The following is a 21086-nucleotide window of genomic DNA, read 5'->3' on the forward strand; positions in this document are numbered from 1 at the left end:
TTTAATATAATAAAATATATTTAAAACTTAAAATTTTAATAACTTAAGTATTTAATTTAAAATTAATAAAAATAATATTATTTATTAATTAATATTTTATATAAATAAAAATTAATAAATTATTTAAATTTAAAAAATATATTATGAATTTTATTTTTCGCTTATCGTTTTTTATTTTTAAAACTTAATTAACAATATAAAACATGATATTATTTATTTTTTCTAGCATTTTTTTTGAATTGAGTCTTTAAAAATAAATTACAGAAAAAATAAAAAGAATACTGAACAATAATTTAATATAAATATTTTTATTAGAAGTTTTTTGATATTTTTAAAAAAATATTTATTACTTTTTATAAGTATTTATATATTTTTATAAATAATTAACTAAATTATTTCTAAATTAAAAAACTAATAAATTTTCTAAAATAAAATATTGATTTTTTTTAATATATAATTAAACAAAATGAATTTTTTTTTTTTATTTAATTAAAAACAAAATAATAATTTAATCATATTCAACCTATTATTTGCTTTTATTTTAAATAATAATTGGTTTAGAAGATAATATTTAAATTTTAATATTCAATAATTTTCTTGTTATATTATAATTATAATTACTTTTTTAACATTATTATAAAAAAACATTTTTTTTATAATTAAAATGTAAATATATAAATAATAAAAAGAATAAAATTTATTATAACATAAAATAAAAGAAGGTTTTTAAATAAATTATGTATCTTTAGGAAATCCTTAAACTGGATAAAATATATGGATTTATTAAAATCCATAACAATTAATAAATAACTAAAATGAAGTAAAGGCATAAATACCAAAAGATATTTTAAAATAATCAATAGTTTAATAAGAAATAAATTTTTCGACAAAAAGTAAAATAAATAATTTATATTTAATTTAAGAAATGCTTTTAAATGGATAATTAATTGAAAAAATGAAATTTAAATTTGGATTTGTAATGCCTGATTCTACAAATAATTGGTAATAAGTAATTGAATCAGCAGACTAAACAATTCCTGTAGAAATTTTGAGCGGAAATTTGATTACTAAAACATCATTTTATGATAGTGATTAATTAATTGCATCTTCTTATATAAGAATATATTATATATGAGGGATTTTGTTAAATTAAAATAAAAAATAATACTTTGTAATTTTTATTAACTAAAATAACTTTATACTCCATTGTTTTATTTAAATTAAAAAAAATAACTATTTTTTAAAAATAAATATTTATAAAATGTTTAATATTTAATAAATAATAAATATTTATATTTTATTATTACTTAAAATTTTAAAATAGAAATTAATTTTATTGATAAAATGGAATATTCTTATAACTCAAACATAGGATATGAGATTTCTTAAAGTTATGATGTATAAAAAATATTTGAATAAGGATTTTAATTTATAAATTAATATTAATTTTAAATATAAACATTCTTAAATAAATATTATTATAACAATAAAAATCTCCATATTTTTTCTTTTTATTTTAACTATCCTTATATATATTTATACTTAAATAAAAGGACAATAATCATGATATTCATACTATAAAATATGATTAAACAAATTAATAAATGACTAAGATGAAAAATTTTAAAGATAAATATTTTACTAATGATATTAACTTTGAAGAAAACTAATGTTATTAATGTATATAAAAAATATTAATATTTTATGAAAAATAATATATTATGAATAGAAAAAGAGAAATATAATAGATCAATTTTGATATTAGAAAATTTCTTTCTTCGTGTTTTATACAAAAAAAAAAACAAATAGAAATATATTGATCCAAAAGATATAATATATAGACTATCCTCACCAAGCAAATGGATTGCCAAGCAAGTGGAAAGTTTCCCAAATAGAGAAAATTCTTAAATTAAAAGATTTCGTGAGAAAGTTCTAAAGAATTTCGATTTAACTTCAGAAAAATGCTTGCAGAATGCGTTATATAAAATATATTTATTTTCAAAAAAATAAATATTAAATATAGTTAGATTCATCAAATAAACAAAAAAGCAGTCATTAATATTCCTTATATATTTTAATTTATTGATAGTGATGATTATTATAAAGGTGGCTGGTTTAAATAAGAAAGATGTGGAATAGGAAAGCAAGTTTGGAGAACTTATGAAGGTGGAAATCTCATTCATGAATAATATGTAGGATATTGGAATGAAAATTAAATGAATGGATATGGATATTATTAATTTTCGAATGGAGATATGTAAAATAAATTTATAGTTATAATATATATATTAAATATAAGATATGTAGGTTAATTTAAAAATGATTAAATAGAAGGATAAGGTTAATATTATTTTTTTGCTGATGATTCTATTTATAATGGTTAGTTTTAAAATTCTAAATTCAATGGAGATGATTGTAGATAAATATGGAAAGATGGATCGGAATACATAGGATCTTATAGAAATGGAGTAAAATAAGGAAAAGGAGCTTTTTATTGGAAAAATGGGAGCTATTATGTAGGTTTTTTTGATAAAAATAATCTGTAAGGGAAAGGTTATTTTAGATTCCCTAACGGAAAATTATATGTTGGAGATTGGAATAAAAATGTTATGGAAGGTAAAGGTATTTTTTATTGGATTGATGGTAGAAAATATGACGGATAATATAAAAATGGAAAAAGAAATGGATTAGGAAAATATATTTGGCCTGATGGTAGAATGCTTATTGGAACTTGGAAGGATGGATAACTAACTGGAACAGTACGCTATATAAATAAAAATGGTATTGAAAAATCTGGATATTGGGAAAACGGGTTTAAAAGGGAAATATAATGAAAATTATAGGAATTCTAATTTTTGTAAATCAATAAAATTATTTTTTTGTTATTTATTTTGAATAAAAATTACATTTTTAATTTAATATTTAAATGCAAACTTATATTATATTAATTATATTATCATATTTTAATAACTAACTTTTTTTAATAAAATATAATTTATTATTAAACAATAAAAAGTAAATATAATTATTCTTAGTAAGAGAATGTCTTATTTATAAACATAAACATCTCCAAATAATTAAGATTAATAAAAATCAGAATAGATTAAATTTATATATAATAATTACTAAACAATAATTACCAAAGTACCAAATAAGATATTCCCTACATTTCCATATGATGTACCAGATACATTTTAAAATGGTATATCAAACAAAAAAAAATAAAAGTAATAGCCTTCTGATTTATAGGGTGAAAATTCTTCTAAAAAAGCTAGTAGTTTATCAATTCTATCTATAAAATCTAATTCTTCTTTAAAAACACAATAAAATAAAAAATAAATTTATGATTATATAAAAATACCTCCAGACTGGGAATTAGCAAAAATGCATGCAAGATCCCGTGAGACAAAACCAGAATTGTAAAATTAAAAAATTTAAAGAGTCTGCAAATGCTGTGGATATGAAATAAATAGACAAAAAATTAATATTTTTATAAATGTACTTGACTTAGGGTTTCTTGGAAGCGGTTATCCTTTATTTTATAATTATTTAAAGTATTGCATTATTATGCTCATATATTTATTCTTATTTTAAGGATTGCCTAATATTATTATTAATTCTTCTGGGGATTTTTGTAATAGTACAGTGGAGGAAGTATATAAAAAGCTAAAAGTAAAATAAGACGTAAATAATATTTAATCATAAAATGAGCTTTTACCTTGTTAAAGTAATTTTGTAGTTCAATATTCTGTTGTTAATCTATTGGATTAATCAGAGTCTTAATTAATGACTTATTGGACGATAATAAGTATGTTATTTTAATTAGTATTAACAATAAATTTTAGAAAAGAACAAAAAATTATTGAAGCAAAAGTTGACGAAAAATATTAGACTCCAGCTGATTTTAGCATATTGGTTAGAAATATACCAAAAAACACTCCGAATCCAAAAAAATTATTAAGAAATATGTTCACTCATTAAGCCGCTACTTTTAAAAAGTTAAATGTGACATAAATAACTCTTGTATACAATATAGAAAAAATATTGAAAATTGAAAATTAAATAAAAAATTATATAAAAAAGAAATAAAAATTATTAAATCTAAACGGTTTTTAATTAAATGCTAAAGAAATAGTTGAAATAGATCTACAAATAAAAGAGCTTATTTCTTTACTATAAGAAGAAGAAATAAATACATAAAATGACCATTCTAAATTTGAAGGAGTTGCATTCGTAAGTTTTTAAACAGAATAAGAAAAATTTGAAGCTTTGAATAATAATAAGTAAAGTTTTTTTCGGAATTTAATGTTTTTTTTAACAAACGGAATAACTTTATAATATAGTAACTTCATTATTTATAAAGATAGGCATATATATTTATAATAAGCTCCTGAGCCAAATGAAATAAATTGGGAGTTTATCCATTTAAACGAAAATGAATAATTAAAGGGAAGATTATTAGGATTTATATTGTAAATTATATTAATGATGTTTAGCTTTTCATTAATTGCATTGATTAGTTATTTTTAATCTTAAACATTAGAACATGCATATGAAGAAGAAATAAAATAATCTTAAAACAGTAAAATAATTTTGTTTACTTTTTTAACTTATTTAATCAGTTTCATAATTACATTTTTAAATAAGTTTTTTATGCCTCAAATTGTGCATTTAATTGTACATATAGAAAAATGGCCAACTTTAACAAGTTTTAATATTTCTTTTGCAAAAAAGTTAACTGTTTTATTATTTGCGAATACAGCTTTGATTACTTTTCTTGTTGAAATTATTCTTTTCCATAATTTATATGAGATCGGAGGCGGTATTATTTATAGTGAATTTCTAGTCTTTATTTTTAATGCATTTATTTCTCCTTTAGTTTGGCTTATTGATCCTTGGTACATTCTTAAAAAGATAAAGTTAAAAAAGGAAAAATAAAAAAATGATAAATCTACACTTACTCAATAAGAAGCTAATTTATTGATGGAATTTCCCGAATATTCCATTGCCAAAAGATATGCCGAAAATATGAAAACAATGTGGTTTACATTTTTTTATAGCCCTGCAATTCCTTTAGGAATTGTTTTTTCAATTATTGGGATTTTTATTTATTATTGGATTGATAAATATAATCTTATTTATAGAAGAATTGCAAAAGAAAATATAGGAAAAAATCTTTCTTTAGAAATGGTTTGGTTTCTGGAATTATGCTCAGTTTTTTATTTGTTTGGAGTTTTCTTCTTTTAAATTGAATTAAAAGGACATTTTAATGTTTGGTATTTCGTGTTTATGATAATTTTTAATTTAATAAATTTACTACCTATGTAATAAATTAATGATTATATTTTTCCTATTAAATCTTAGAATGAAACTATCTCTTATTTCGAAGCTAAACCTTTTTTTGACTCTGATTATGATAGAGAAAATCCAGCTTTGAAAAAAGTAGCGCTTTAAAATTTTATTAATTTAAGATAGGACATATAATTAGATATTCAAAAATAAAACTATAAAAATAATACAGTTTGATTTATTTTTTTATTTAAACTTATAACTAAGTGAATATCTATATATCCTTGTAAATAAAAAAAATATGAAAATATAAAGTTATCTGTTAATTTTTTTTGAATATAAATTATAATATATAAACTCATTATTAATTAAAGCAATTTTTATATTAATTAATTAATCAAAAAAATAACTAATTTTAAAATAATATATATAAAAAAAATTATATATGTTTCGGTTAATTTGTTTATTTAATATTACTATTAGGTTATTTTTGGATATAAAATAATTTTCATTTATTTATAATTTATTTTTTTATCATATTAAATTGCATTATAAATCCTATTTTTTTTTTTATTGTTTTAATTTTCTTAATACTGACTTAATTGCTTCATCAAATACTTATTTTAATCCAATTTAAGTTAAAGCTGAACATTCTAAATATGTACATCCTAATTCTGAAACAATTTATTACGCCTTAAATTTAATAAAGATTTTAAATATTTTTTTATTTATTTTACAGCTTTTTATGTTATTGGTGAATTTTTATTACCAGGAATAATTTAAGAATCATCTCTTTTATCAATCTTATTTCCAACAAATATTTTTATTGCATTTTTATTACTATCTTGCAATTCAGGGTACCACTTTAAATTAATAATAAAAAAATAAATAAAACTTTTTAATTAAAAATAATTTTTTTTTTTAATAAATATATTTTTATGCTTCTTTTGTATTTTATTATATTAAAAATTAAAGTAAAACTTTTTTCAATGCATTTTCAAAAGATGCAGGCTCTATAACTGAAAATGCAATAATAAATACATCAGTATTAGCATAGCTTAATGGTCTTAATTTTTCATATACTTCTTATCCAGCTGTATCCCTATTTATTTGTAAATTATTATATTTTTTGTTATTTTTTACCATAAACCCAAGTGAATCATTTTTCCATCGGCCTCAACTGTTGCTGTATAATTGTCAAAAACTGTTGGAATATAATCATTTGGAAATTTGTCCATAGTATAGCTTTTTATTTAAAAATATGAATAATTTGTAATAGTTAATTATTCGAAATAATGTAAAAAAATATATAAATAATAAATTTTAAGATTTAATATCTTTATGAAATAATTTTTTATAATTATTTTATGTAATTTTATGTCAGATAATTTTTTTATTTAATTTATAATTATATTTAGTAATAAATAACCTCATCAGCATGCAGGTTTTGCCAACTGCTCCATCTCCTACCATTACACATTTTATTTTAGTAGTTTCTTATTTATTCTAGGACATTTATATGCTTAATATAAATTTGTAAATATTTTTTTTTATATTAAAATAATATAATTATATGAATATCTACAATTATTATATAAAAAATTTATTTATAAAATTATTTTATGAATATGTGTATATAAATAAATTTAATATTATATTTTTAAAGTATTAAATCAAAAGAAATAATTATTTATATAATATAATAACAAAAATAATATTAAATGTCAAATAAACATAAAATTCTATTAATTTTAAATATTTTTAATTACATTAGTGATTTATTTCCATTTATTTTACTTTTAATTTAATTAAAATATAAGTAAAATTTCAAAAATATATTTAACAAAAAAAAAGAAGTTTTAATTAAATATAATATAATTTTGAATTAAAAACATTTTTCTTAATTTATTTTATATTTACTTAAATCAATAGATATTTTATTAATGTTAATAAATTTCTTAGTTAAAATGGAAAATTATTTTAAAATTGATTAATTTATTTAAAATTTAAACCAACTTATCTTTATAATTGTTTAAATTTTTTTATATTTAATTAGAATTTTTCAAATTATTATAATACATTATATTTATAATAAAATCATTAAAAAAAAATATGAATAATATTTTATAAATTTATAAAATATTAAATTAAAGCTAAATAATATATAAATATAAAATTAAATAATCATATTTTTATAAAAAAAATTAATTTTTTTTATTTATTTTTTTAAATAATTTCATAGTTGATTTCAATATTTTTGTTATTTAAATAATTTAATTAGTTTATTTTTATCAATTTTTTATAGATAAATATTTTCATTATATAATTTTTTTGAAAAAAAAAATATTTTTTACTTTTTATATTTAATTTAAAATAAATATTCTTTATATAGAAATTTAAAATTTTCTTTAATGATTTATAATTTTAAAAATTATAATATATTAGGTTAATAAAATAAAGTTCTTAAAACTATAATTAGTTTATATTAATGATTGATTATGTTAAATAATATTTATATAATTTATTATAAATTAAAACTTTTAAAATAAAAAAGGTTAAATTTTAAATACAAATAAAAATTTATAAAATATAATCAAATCTGATTGATTATTTAATTATTTTTATATATATGTAATTAAATAAAAATTAAATTTAATAAATTTGAAAACAAAAATCGAACTAAATAATTGAAGAAAATTATAGTTAGAACTAATATTTATAAGATTATAAATATTGAGTTAGCGATTAATTTTAATTATATTAATCTTAAAGTATTTCTCTTATAAAATTTTAAAAGTAAATATTAGATGTTTCAAAACTAAAATAATAAAATTTAAATTAAAATATTTATAATTTAATCAATTATGTATTATGTATATATTTAAACTAAAAAAGGATAATAATTATTTATCTTAAATATAATAAATTATTAAAGAAAAATACCATTAAATTCATTCTTAATAAATAAAATAAATTAAAAAGCTTAATAAAAGCCCCTTTTAAAAATTAAAAAGTTATAATAACTCTTTTTATTAGGGACAATTTCTATTTTTTTTTTTATAAAAAACAAGAAAAGATATTATATAGTAAAAAAAATAAAAATATTCTTTTATTAATAAAAATATAAATTTTTCAGTATAATGCTTTATTTTTACGAGTAATCATTATGAAGCAGAACATCAAAACGATTTCAAATTGATTTTGGTTATTAAATATATCCCAACAAACGGTGATGCTTATAAATATTATTGGCAAACAGAAAACATGAAGGATTAGGTGCATATGTATGGGCAAGCGGGGAAACATATGAAGGAGAATAGATAAATGGATAAAAACATGGAAAATGTTAATGGGTAGGGAGTATAAAGAGAAAGTTATATTGGAGAATGGAAATTCGGTAAAGCATATAGGAAAGGAATTCATAGATGGATAAATTAAGATTTTAAAGAATTGAATAGGATAAAAAATCTTTTCTAATGAAATGGTGTAAGAAATGAATACGGTTTTTGGGAAAAAAAAAATATTCATTATTAAATTAGTGATAATTAAGAGCGAGATTAATTTAATAATAAAAAATTTTGCTTTGGAGTTTTTTAATGTGTTTTGAGAATTATTTATAAAGGTAAATATTTAGAGGGTTTAAGACATGTTTATGGAAAATTTATTGGTCATATTCTTCATATTATAAATATTTTCTATTTTATAAATGTATTTTTTTATTTTAATTTTTAGATATTGGAAAAGAGGGTTATAAAGAGGCGAATAATAATAAGTAATGTAAATTCTAGGTCTATTTATTTAAGTTTTTTAAAAAAAGATATTTATTTTTCTTATCTAATTTATAATAAACTAATTGAAATTTTTAATAATTATTATTTAAGATTATCCTAAAAAAAAATATTTAATTAAAATTAACATGTTAAATTATTTTTTATTAAATAAAACATATGCAATTATTATTTACTATTTTAATTTATATTACTATATGTTTTTTTGAAATTTTTTGATGATTATACAATATTATATTTATTATATTATTTTATAATAGAATTTATAATTATAATAAATAAGAAGCTTAAAGATTCAAAAATAATATTAAGATGGGAAATTAGCAGTTAAATTAAAATGATAACATTAGAAACTAATAACCTCATAGAGTAAATAAAATTTAGTTAGAATGTATGTGTATGAAAGCAAGAGGTTTTTTTGAATTATAGTTATAAAGAAAATAAGGATTAAATAATTAAAAATGCAAAGAATTAATATTAATGATATAATCAAATAATCGAGATTAATAAAAAGAAATAAAAAATTAATTGAAATATAATAAGCTAAAAACTTTTGTTAAGGTATATAAATTTTAGTTTAATATGTAGATACAATTTATCAAAGTGCATAAGCAATTGCTAATAATTAGATTGATTTAAAACAGATTATTCCAATGATAGAAGGACTTTACTGGTCAAAGTAACATATCGAATACAGTTTGTTAGGAGAATTTTAATAATTCTTATAAAGTTTTTTTTAAAGCAATTAGACGTAATTAGAAAATGTAGATGAAAAACTTAAATAATGTTTTAAATTTATAGATCCAAAAATATAATATTTGGAATTAAATTTAATTATATTATAATTAATTAAAGATAAATATGTTACTTTGGAATAAATAAATTAAATAGGTCATAATTTTCTTAATGAATAGGATTTTTAAAATGAAATTTTTAAAAAGGAAATGCAAAAAAATATAAATAAATAATAATATGCTAGTAATAATAATTAAAGCTAATTATAAAAATAATAAAATATAAATGAATAAGGATATGTAATAAACAAAATAAATTAAATTAATAATATGAATATATAAAAAAATGTAAATTAAAATAGTAATATGTATTATTAATAAATAAATATAAATAATATATAATAATAATAATAAATATAATAAATAAGTAATGATAATTGGTAATAAAACAATTTAAAATAATTTTAACAATAGTAATAGAGTTAATAATAATAATAATATTAGTAATAAATAATGAGATAATAATATTATAATAAATATAATAAGAATAATAATAATTAATAATAATAATAATAAGAATAATAATAATAAAAATAATAATAATAATAATATAATAATAATAATTATAATAATAATAATATATATCAATATTTTTAATAAATATCCAATTAAAATTAACAAATTTATTAAAATATGATTCATAATAATAATTTATAACCTGAATAATAATATAATTCTTATAATTTGTCTTAATAATAATTAAATAATATTTAAAATTACTCCAATATTTAAGATGATAAAATAATTATTGATTAAAATCTAAATAAATAAATAAATTAAATTTCTGAGTATTAGTAAAATTCTGTTATAAATTAATAATAATAAACACAATAATAAGATATTAATTAAAAATAAAATTTTGACTTTAATTCTAATAATAATTTTTAAATAAAAATATCCAATTTTATAATAATAATTGAACTTAAAATATAATGACATACATTTAAATAATATTAAATCTATATAAGAAAATATAAGCATTTAGTAAATACTGATATAATAAATTAAATAAAATCAATAATAACTTGAGAAATAAAAAATGCTTAATTAAAATAGCTAAGATAAAATTTAAGAATAATAATAATAAAGTCTATTAGATTAACTTGAAAAATAATTATAATAATAAATGTAGTTTTAGAATAAATAAGTAAAACAAATTAAAATTAAAACAATATTGCTGTAATCTAAAATATTTAAGATGAATTTGATATAAAATAACAAAAGTCAAATACAAAAAATAATAATGACTAATAATAAATTAATAATACATAAATTTTAGCTAATTTATTATCAAATAATTAAGAATTAAATAACGAGCAGTTAATGCAAAAAACATAGTTACTTTTGACAGTTTAAAATTAATAATAAAATTAACTATAAGACATGCTTTATATTTAAAATCTATAGAATATTTAAGACGAATAATAAAAAGACAATATATAAAATCAAAAAAACCTTTTCTAATAGAATATTAATAATAACAATGATTAATAAGAATAATAAAATCTGTTATTAAGTGATTAATTTTAACAATAATAAAATGAAAATTATCTTTAATCTTTAGTTGTTAATGAATTATAATAATCTTAATAATTCTAAAATTAAAATACAAATAACACTCCTTAAGACGATATTTTAATTAGTAATATTGTATATAAATCAATTATAGATCAAGAAAAAAATAAAGTATAAAAAGAAGAACAAAATATATATGAACATCCTTGATTAAAAAATTATATTATATATAATAAAATTCGAAATTAATATTATATATTGAAAAATTATATTTATTTAGATTTATTTTTGTAATGAATCTAAAAATATTATTAAATATATTTTTTTATATTAATTAAATTATTTATTATATTTTTATATTATTTTTAATTTTTCATTATAATTAATCATTATTTTATTCTCTAATGATAATTTTATATATTATAAATATTTATTATATTTTATGTCTTTTAGTAATTTATTATATTTAATATTTTAAATTTTAATAAGATATTATATTATAAGCCAATTATTTAATTATTAGACTCAGAATCAGAATTAAAACTATATTTTAAAATTTTTTGTTTAAAAATTTATCTTATAATTTATTTTTCAAACCTAAATTAATTATACAACTATTTTTATTGTAAGTAAAGTTCTTTAATTTTAATTAGGAAGAATTTAGATTAAAAATTTACTCGACTCGGATATATTATTATTATTATCTTTTATAGAATTTTAAAATTATTTCTAAATAAGTCTTTATTAATATATTTTTAAAAAATTACTAAATAATATTATTTTTGTCAATATTTTTTAGTTTTTTTTGATTATAAATTTTTTAAATTGCTTTTATTATAATCACTTCTGTTTTTAAATCATTATGATTAACCTCTTATAAATTAAAAATATTATTTTTATATTTATATAGTTATTATTTTTGTAATTATTTCAGTTATTTATTCTTAATTAAATTACTTGTTAAAATAATTAATATGTACTTAATTTTTTTATTTTTTTAAAATTGTATTAAATATATAAATGGCTTCTTTATTAATATATGTGCTCAAACTAAATATATACTATTTTATAATTACCTCAAATTAAAAAAAGTAAACAAAAAAAAAGGTAGGAAAGAATATATAAATTAATTAATAATTTAATTAAAAAACAATATTTTAAGAATAATTTTATTTTTTTTCAAATAAATATAAAAAAAAGATAAGAATAAAATTATAAAAAATAATAATAAAACATTTTTTAAAATATAAGAATATAAATGGATTTTAATATATTTGAAGAAAGTGAAAAAAATATAGATAGTTTGTTTGGATATTGTTTTAATATGATTTATAAACCTTTTTGGATAGGATTAATTATGGGCTTTGGGCATTTTTTAGGATATTTATTTATAAATTTAAAGTTTTTCGCACCAATACATAAATTGATTGGAAAAGGGTATTTGAAATGACTAAAGAAAATAAAATTTATTAAACATAACCTCATTATTTTTAAATATATAAATAAAAATATAATTGCTATTTGTTCTTATTATATATTTATTATTATTTATAATATTTTAATCAAATGAAATTAAATAATAAAATATAAAACTAATAAAGATATTTATTTAAATTCAAAAGATATTTTATTATAAATAAAAATAATATATTATATATTTTTTTTAGAAATTAAAATAAATTCTAATTTTTTTTCACAATAAAAAAAAAATCCAAAAATACAATTATTAATAAATATATAATATTTTATTTTCCTTATCTATAAATTTTAAAAATGCAAAAAAAGCTATAGAAAATAAATATGAAAACCTTCACTTGTAGACACTTTTTCTTTTTTCATGCTTTCTTAATTTTTCAATAACAGTTATATCTTCATAAACTACTCTCAAAAATTCAATCATATAATTATGTGCTTAATAATTATCCACTTTGCTATGATTAAGCCAGTTCATACTATGGTTATGTAAGAAATATCTGAAGACTTATCCATAATTAGGATGTTAAATAAGAAGCTTAATAGTATAATGATTAAATTATTTTTAGTTTATATATCTAAAAAACTTCTTACACATCAAGTCAAGATTATCTTCTTTAGTTTTTGTTTTGTTGTAAATATCTAAAATTTAAATTTGTTCTTTTTAAACATCTAAATTATGTAAAAAGCCATCGTTGTTGCTCTCTTCTGAATTATTTTCATCTTTAATGAATAATAATTCTTCGATAATACATTTAGGAGAGCATTAAGTTGATTCATCATTATTTTTAATTTTAATTAAGGAGTTATTATTATTTCCTTTTTTAATTCCTAATTAAAGTTTTCTAATATAACTTTTAAAAGCAAACATAATGTTTTTGACTACATTTTTCTTCTTTTAATTATTAATTTTTTTTATTATATCATTTTGTATTTTTTCTGAATATTGGAGTTATTAAGTTTTTTATTATTATTAGTATTATTATTATGGTTATTATTATTATACAATTTATTATTTATAATTTTCTAATATTTATTAATTATATTATATTAGTTCTTATTATTATTAATCATATATCATGTTATTTATTTAATAGTTTTATTATTAATTTAAGAAGAAATCAGTTATATTTCTATATTTTTATTATTATTATTATTCTTAAATATAATTGTTTTATTCATTAATTTCATAGTCATATTCTTCATTGTTATTCATAAAAAGGTTATTTGACTCATCAAATTATTAATTATTCATATGAAAATAACTCTAAATATCTTAATATTCATCAATATTTTAGTTACTTTATAAGAATTATATATTATCTTAAACTGAATGAGAAGACTTTTATAAATTATTATTTTAATTTTGTATATATTATAATAAATGAAAAAAAAAAAAGACATGAATAATAAAAAAAAAACATATAAAAATAATTTGTTTTATGTACATAAAATTGTAATTATGTGTCACAATAATCGTTATTATAGCAAGGTTCTTAAGCACAAAATTGCTCTTTTTGTAAAATACAATTATTTTTATTTATATCATTCGTTTAGATAATATTATTTATTTATTTTAAAAAGCACATGCTCTTCTTTTTTTTATTTTAATAATTAATTTATTAATATATTTTTTATATTTTTTTCTAATATAATTTTAAGTTATTTAAATATGATTAATTATTAAATCGTATATAATATTTTTCGTTTATATTTATTATTTACTTAGTAATGAATTTATATATATATTTAAAATATAGAAAAAAAATTATATTTATATTGATATTTATTTTTATATATTTTATATTTATATTTAAATCTATTTTATAAACTAGATAAATTATCGAGTTTGTTTTATAGATATATTTATTTATATGATAATATTTTATATATATATTTTTAAATTTTTTTATATTTATTTTAAATAAATAAAAATATTTAAATAAAATAAATATTTTTAAAAATATATTTTTATTAAAAATTTTTATATTTTTTTTTAAAATTTTTATATTTTCTATTATATTTTTTTTAAAAAAGTTTTTTTAAAATTATAATATAAACTCATAAATATTTTTTATTTAATTGCATATAAATATTAATTTTAATTATTTAGAAATTCTAATAAAATTATAAGATGCAACTGTTTTATTCATCTAATTTAAAATAAATTTCTATATAAAATTAAATCAATTTTAATTTAATAAAATAAAACATATATGTTATATAATTTTATTCGTGTATTAAAATATAAATTTTTATTTTAATATCTTTTCTATTTATATTAAAAATAAATAAATAAAATATTTTTAATAAGTTATTAACTCTTTTTATTTTTAATTTAAATTTAAAATTTTATGTAGTAATAAAATTATAATTAATAATCTTCTTAAAATAGAGAGACTATACTTTTAAACTGCAAAAAAGTAATTGAAGAATTACATTAAGAAATTTTTTTGCTTAATTAATAGCTTTAAAAATAATAATAAATAAATATAAATTTAGAAGATAAATTATTTTAAAAATAGAAATTTTAAGAAATTTAGAAATAAAGTAAATTTAATTAATGTATTTTTATTTTGTTTATTTATTATAATTTTTGTTAAAAAATTATATATTTTTTAGAAAATGAAGGTTAGTAAATTTGCTAAAATTGCTAAATATACAAAAATCAAGAACATATAATGACTTAATAATTTAAAGAGTTGTCATATACTAACAAAGAATTTTAAAAAAAAATTTTTTTACTAAATTAAGAACTAGAAAAAAGAAATGCTTTATAAAATGATTTAAATAAATAAATATAATCTATTAAAAATTAAATTTATATATAAGAAACAGAAAACGAAAGTAATTTAAATAACTAATTGTTATAAAATGTAAAAATAGATTTAAAATTTGTTAATGAAAATCAATATGAAGAAAAAGATGAAATATTAAAAAATCAAAATAACTAATATATACAAAAATTATAAAATGTAAAATAAAAAATATAAAAGTTTAAAAAATTTTCTATAAATAATAGGATAATTAATAATTAAAAGAATAATTAAACGAATGCAAAAATGAAATTGAAACTTTATAAATGTAAGTAAATAAATAATTTTAAGAAATAAATACTAAAAATGAATTACTTGAATAAAAAGTTAAAGAATTTAAAAATACTATAATAATTTAAGAGGTATTAAAGAATATTTTTTTTAAAAGATAAACTTATAAAATTTAAATCCGAAAAAAAGAGAGAACTAGAAAAAGAAAAAGTGCTAAGGTTATAAGAAAAAGATACGATTAATGTAATATTATTAATTCATATCATTATAATTATTGAATAATTTTTTTGTATAAATAATATATTAAAAATGAGTAAAAAAATTATATTAAATACATTTTAATATAAATAATTGTGTATTGAATTTGAAAAAAAAATTAAAAATTAAAAATAAAAATATTAAATTTAATTAAATTTATTTATATAAAAATTATTAACTTAATATTTTATATAAGCAAATCAAGAAATAAATAGAAATAATTGAAGATTAATATGAAAAAGAAATAAATGTTTATAAATAAAAATAAAGTAAAAATTTTGAAAAAAAATAAAAAAAAATGAATTAAAAAATTGAAAATAATAAAACTTAAAATTTAAAATAAAGTTAATATTAAACTTAATTTGTAAATTAAAATATAGATTAATGCTTAAATTATAATAAAATAATAAAAACAGAATTATCAAAAAATAAATTAATTATTTAAAATATAGATGATGATTGTGAAAAGGTATATATTATATATGTATATATATATATATATATATATATATATATATTTTATAAAATGCTTTTAATTTATATTTTTTAATTATATTTTTTTTTTTAATTTATTTTACAAATAATATTTTATTTATATATATAAAAAATTATATTTATTATTTATTTGTATTTTTTTTTTTTATTATATATTCATTTTTTATAGATTATTAATAGAATATAAAGTAAAATCGATAATATTGATTATAAAATTTAGAATTGATAATTTCTAATATTTTTTATAATATAATTAAATGTTTTATAATTATTTATTATATATTAAATTTTTATTTATTTAATATTTTTACAATATGTTTTTTAAGATTATTTTTTTTTATTTTTTTTTCATAAATACTTTATTAATTTTAAAAAAAAATTATTTATTATTTTTATTATTTATTTATTAAATTATTCATTTTTATTATAATATATTCTTTATATTACTATATATATCTGTTTTATTTAAAAATTCAATTATTAAGTTTCTTTTTTATATATAAAGATAAGTAAATATTTTTTTTTTATTTTAAAAGAATTGGATTTTCATTTTTAAAAAAATATATAAAAATTATAAGTTATTTAAATAATTAATTTATTGTAAATTTTATTTATTTAGTTAAATTGTTTAATTAAATTCTAATTATTAAGACTATTTTTAATTTTTACATAGAAATAATAAAATATAAGATTTATATGAAGGATTTAATTTTTAACAATAAAATGTTTTCAAATAACAATTAATTTCTTTTTAATTAGAAAGCATAAGTTTACAATTATAATATATATAATTATTTTATTTATAAAATCTTTCATTTTATTATCTGATTTAAACAAAATGAATTCATTGTTAAGTTTAATAAAATTAAATTCTAAATTAATCTAATTATTATATAATTTTAACTAATTGCTTATTTATTTTTTTAATATTATTTGATCTTTATAAAAATAAAGTATAAATAAAATTATATAAGTTATTTATTTCATTAAAATAAATTACTATATGTAAAAGCTTATTTAAATCTTAAAATGTATTTAAAAAGAAAAAACAACAAACTAAATAGAAAATTAACAAAATAAATACTTTAAATATTAAACTAAAAAACCTATGCTATATATATACAGATATCCAAATAAAAAAAAAATCGTAAATATATATACAAAAATTTATAAAAACTAAAGTAAGAAAAAAACTAAACATGAAAACATATTTAAATTGGATAAAAAAATTAGGATCATATAAACTTATAAAAAAAGTATAGAGATACTAAACTTAGACTAATCTTATAAATAAATGGCAAGAATATGAATTATTTATTATATTAGAATTTAGTGACAATAGTCTCTTTGTTAGAAATAAATATGAATAAAAAAACACTTAAAGCAGGAAAAATAACTTTGATATTAAGAACTCAAGTATAATGACAATAGTAAAATCAAATATTCATAAAAACTTTAATGGATATTCTTTAAACAAAAATCACAAAAAATATATTCATAAATAATAATAATACATAAAAGCCACAATACATAAACAATTAATTAAATTTATAAAGGAAATCAAACTAAATAATACATAATGCAACTAATTTATTGACATAGTAATAATTACAAAGCTAACTTAAAAAAAAGAAAGTGAAAACTAAAACTAAATAAACATACACTAATATCATATATAAAGACATATTTCCTATATGAAAAAAAAAAACTAATAATAGATAATAAATACTCTACTATAATAAATGTATCATCATTTCATAATAACTAGAATAATATATTGAATACAATGAAACAAATAAATTTGAAACATATAATAAATAAAAATATCAAGCAAACTATCATATAATAAATAAAAATATCAAAATATCAAAAAAACTATCAGATTATTTAATTATTAGTAATAAAATAGTTTTAATAAAAATGTAAAATGATGAACTAATAATAATTAGACAGAAAAAACAGGCATAAACTAAAAACTAAGTAAAAAATTAAGAGAACAAATCATAGTATAGAAAAATATATATCACTAAAAATGATTAAATCGATCATTTGACAATATAAAACCATTAACTTTAAAAAGCAACAACAGTATTTAAAAAGAGGTGACATAATAATAATTAATATTTAAAAAAATAAATATATGCACTATTAAAAGAAGAAAAAACGGACCTAAATAAATGATTTTAAGCTATAATAAATAATGAAAAACTAACCTATAACTATACTTTAGCAAATTTAAGTAAGTTAAATAATAACCATACAAAACAAAAGTAAAACTAATGACTATGAACAATATACTATGATCTAAAACTAGGACTTATTAATGACGAAGAATACATTAGTAATACAACCATATAAAATCAAATAAAAACAACATACCAAAACTAACCATCTATATAATAATGATATTGATTAATTTATGAACTCAGAAAATTATTATTGTCAATCTTCATTTAATAATAATATTTCATATGATAATATAAAAGAACTAACGTTTGATATTTAAATAAACAATTTTTTTATTAACATTTTATTTACTAATAATAAAAATATTTTTACTTTTAATATTTGCGTACAAGAAGAAATAATAATATTTAATAAGAAAACAATAAATATATTTTATTTTATTTATTATAATTAAATTAAAATTTTTAATAAATCTATCATTAAATAATTTCAATCCTTCCTTCGACTTTAGGAGCAATAGAAATGAACTAATCATCCCCAATTTATTTAAATTCTTAAATAAGTTAGCTACTTTGTTATCTTTCTATTCTAGATTTTCTTCGATCGAAGGTTTTAACATTTTAGCTATTATTTTCACATTAACATTAGAAAACTTAGCTTTATCTTCTTTATAAGGGTTATTGAATTTCTTATTAATTACTGACATTTTATTCAATACAAAGATCCTCCTTATATGCCCCGCTTAAGTTCCTATTTTATAAACTTTTAAAAAAACTTATCATAATTTAAAGATGAGGCAATCCATCTTCCTAGTTTACAATAAACTTACAATCCTAAAACATATCATACCCATCTTTTCCTTAAGAAATAAACCATTTTAAAGCCACTTTATATTATTTATTTAAATCCAATAGTTAATTTCCAACCCAAATATCATTAGAATTGATTCTTTAAAAAGGCTATTTTTTGGGATCAAACTTAAATTTGATTCCCGAAACGCAAGGAAATCTCCCTTCAAAAGCAGGCCATTTAGAAACTCCATTTTCCAAAGCCTAAAGTACCTTCAAACCTGAGACTTCCTACACAGTAATAATATCTGAAAAGGGTAAAGCTTTATTTAACATCGAATATGAAATTGGGCCTGCTTAAAATATACAATCGGACCTAATTGCGCCTGCATTAAGTATACAAATATCTGCTTATACTTCGCTTCGAATTACATCGGCATAAAAATTGCAAAAATTAGTCTCCTAAGTCCTTATTTTGTCAAATCTTGTTTCTAGGTCAACATGGGAATGTCCAATTACTTTTTCCATTAATTCTTTTGATTTTAAGACGTAAATATCTACAATTTTTTATACTTGTTCATCCTTTTTAATGTTTTTGGTGACTTCGAAAAATTGAGTTATAACTTTCAATTTCAAATTATTCTTTTTTATATATATGAATTATTATTTTCCTTTATTTTCTTCTTCTTCGGTATCTAAATCTTCCATAAATTCGATGTCTATTATGCTATATTATCTGAAATCACTCCCACTTTTAATCAATATATTGCTATTTATTACTTATTATGTTATTATATGGTCATGACCTCCCAAAATAAGATCTATTTCAGGTACCTCTTATCCTAATTTAATATCATTAGGCACCCTCATGTGTGTTAAAGCTATAATAAGGTCACATTTGTATTATTCCTTCATGATTTTAGTCAATCTACGACCACAAGCGACAAAATCTTCATATTTTACCAGACTTAAATCTATTTCGCTTACTGAATTAAGCCAATCGGCTTCTGCAAGCCCCATGATTCCGATTACGAGTCCATTTTTTTCGAGAATAGAATAAGCGTTATTATTTGCGAAAATGCAATTAGTTTCAATATTAAAAACATTACTACATAACCAAGGAAAATTACACTTTTAAAATAATTTTTCAGCTACTTCTATTGAAAAATCGAATTCATGATTTCCTACACAGGCGACATCGATTCTGCATGCATTTATTGGCTCAATCATTTATTCTCCTTTGTATAATAGAGATAAAGGAGATGGACTAAATAAATCACCACTGAATAATATTAAACCGTCTTCAGGATGCTTTTCATGAAACTTTTTTGTTTAAGTTACAAAACGGGAAGCACCGCCTACAGGTTCTTCAGTATAACCTTCAATATCGTATACGTCGTTGAAGTGAAATATAGAGAGGGTTTTTTTAATTTTTTATGTTTTGGAATTCAT

General features: G+C 16.2%; 2 protein-coding genes across 2 annotated transcripts, besides 30 other annotated features; both read right to left on the reverse strand. All coding sequences in view use genetic code 6, as the record gives it.

Moving 5' to 3' along the window:
* Positions 1 to 340: 340 nt before the first annotated feature.
* Positions 341 to 379: a microsatellite.
* Positions 380 to 1241: 862 nt separating this feature from the next.
* Positions 1242 to 1293: a microsatellite.
* Positions 1294 to 4054: 2761 nt separating this feature from the next.
* Positions 4055 to 4092: a microsatellite.
* Positions 4093 to 5899: 1807 nt separating this feature from the next.
* Positions 5900 to 6804, reverse strand: IMG5_167740 (Ras-related C3 botulinum toxin substrate 1, rac1, putative; the record flags this gene model as incomplete). Its single annotated transcript, XM_004030053.1, has 5 exons — positions 5900 to 5982; positions 6059 to 6152; positions 6271 to 6391; positions 6433 to 6534; positions 6719 to 6804. The coding sequence occupies 5 exons, from the start codon at positions 6802 to 6804 to the stop codon at positions 5900 to 5902; spliced, it is 486 nt and encodes a 161-aa protein (XP_004030101.1).
* Positions 6185 to 6227: a microsatellite.
* Positions 6805 to 7414: 610 nt separating the features above from the next.
* Positions 7415 to 7479: a microsatellite.
* A 1480-nt stretch (positions 7480 to 8959) lies between these two features.
* Positions 8960 to 8997: a microsatellite.
* A 1189-nt stretch (positions 8998 to 10186) lies between these two features.
* Positions 10187 to 10238: a microsatellite.
* Positions 10202 to 10451: a microsatellite.
* Positions 10452 to 11695: 1244 nt separating this feature from the next.
* Positions 11696 to 11739: a microsatellite.
* Positions 11725 to 11766: a microsatellite.
* Positions 11767 to 12274: 508 nt separating this feature from the next.
* Positions 12275 to 12325: a microsatellite.
* Positions 12326 to 12983: 658 nt separating this feature from the next.
* Positions 12984 to 13029: a microsatellite.
* A 794-nt stretch (positions 13030 to 13823) lies between these two features.
* Positions 13824 to 13928: a microsatellite.
* A 321-nt stretch (positions 13929 to 14249) lies between these two features.
* Positions 14250 to 14293: a microsatellite.
* A 334-nt stretch (positions 14294 to 14627) lies between these two features.
* Positions 14628 to 14688: a microsatellite.
* Positions 14689 to 14712: 24 nt separating this feature from the next.
* Positions 14713 to 14758: a microsatellite.
* Positions 14743 to 14785: a microsatellite.
* Positions 14778 to 14821: a microsatellite.
* Positions 14779 to 14816: a microsatellite.
* Positions 14804 to 14841: a microsatellite.
* Positions 14824 to 14879: a microsatellite.
* A 1539-nt stretch (positions 14880 to 16418) lies between these two features.
* Positions 16419 to 16490: a microsatellite.
* A 144-nt stretch (positions 16491 to 16634) lies between these two features.
* Positions 16635 to 16682: a microsatellite.
* A 12-nt stretch (positions 16683 to 16694) lies between these two features.
* Positions 16695 to 16725: a microsatellite.
* Positions 16695 to 16726: a microsatellite.
* Positions 16707 to 16740: a microsatellite.
* Positions 16741 to 16906: 166 nt separating this feature from the next.
* Positions 16907 to 16969: a microsatellite.
* Positions 16926 to 16969: a microsatellite.
* A 92-nt stretch (positions 16970 to 17061) lies between these two features.
* Positions 17062 to 17125: a microsatellite.
* A 1341-nt stretch (positions 17126 to 18466) lies between these two features.
* Positions 18467 to 18528: a microsatellite.
* A 794-nt stretch (positions 18529 to 19322) lies between these two features.
* On the reverse strand, positions 19323 to 21086 carry IMG5_167750 (ser thr protein phosphatase family protein, putative; the record flags this gene model as incomplete). The annotated part of the gene is made up of 2 exons (XM_004030054.1): positions 19323 to 19534; positions 19676 to 21086. 2 exons carry the CDS (start codon positions 21084 to 21086, stop codon positions 19323 to 19325), a joined length of 1623 nt encoding a protein of 540 aa, XP_004030102.1.

This window comes from Ichthyophthirius multifiliis (assembly GCF_000220395.1).
Source record: "Ichthyophthirius multifiliis unplaced genomic scaffold scaff_1120509251245, whole genome shotgun sequence".
Lineage (NCBI taxonomy): Eukaryota > Ciliophora > Oligohymenophorea > Hymenostomatida > Ichthyophthirius > Ichthyophthirius multifiliis.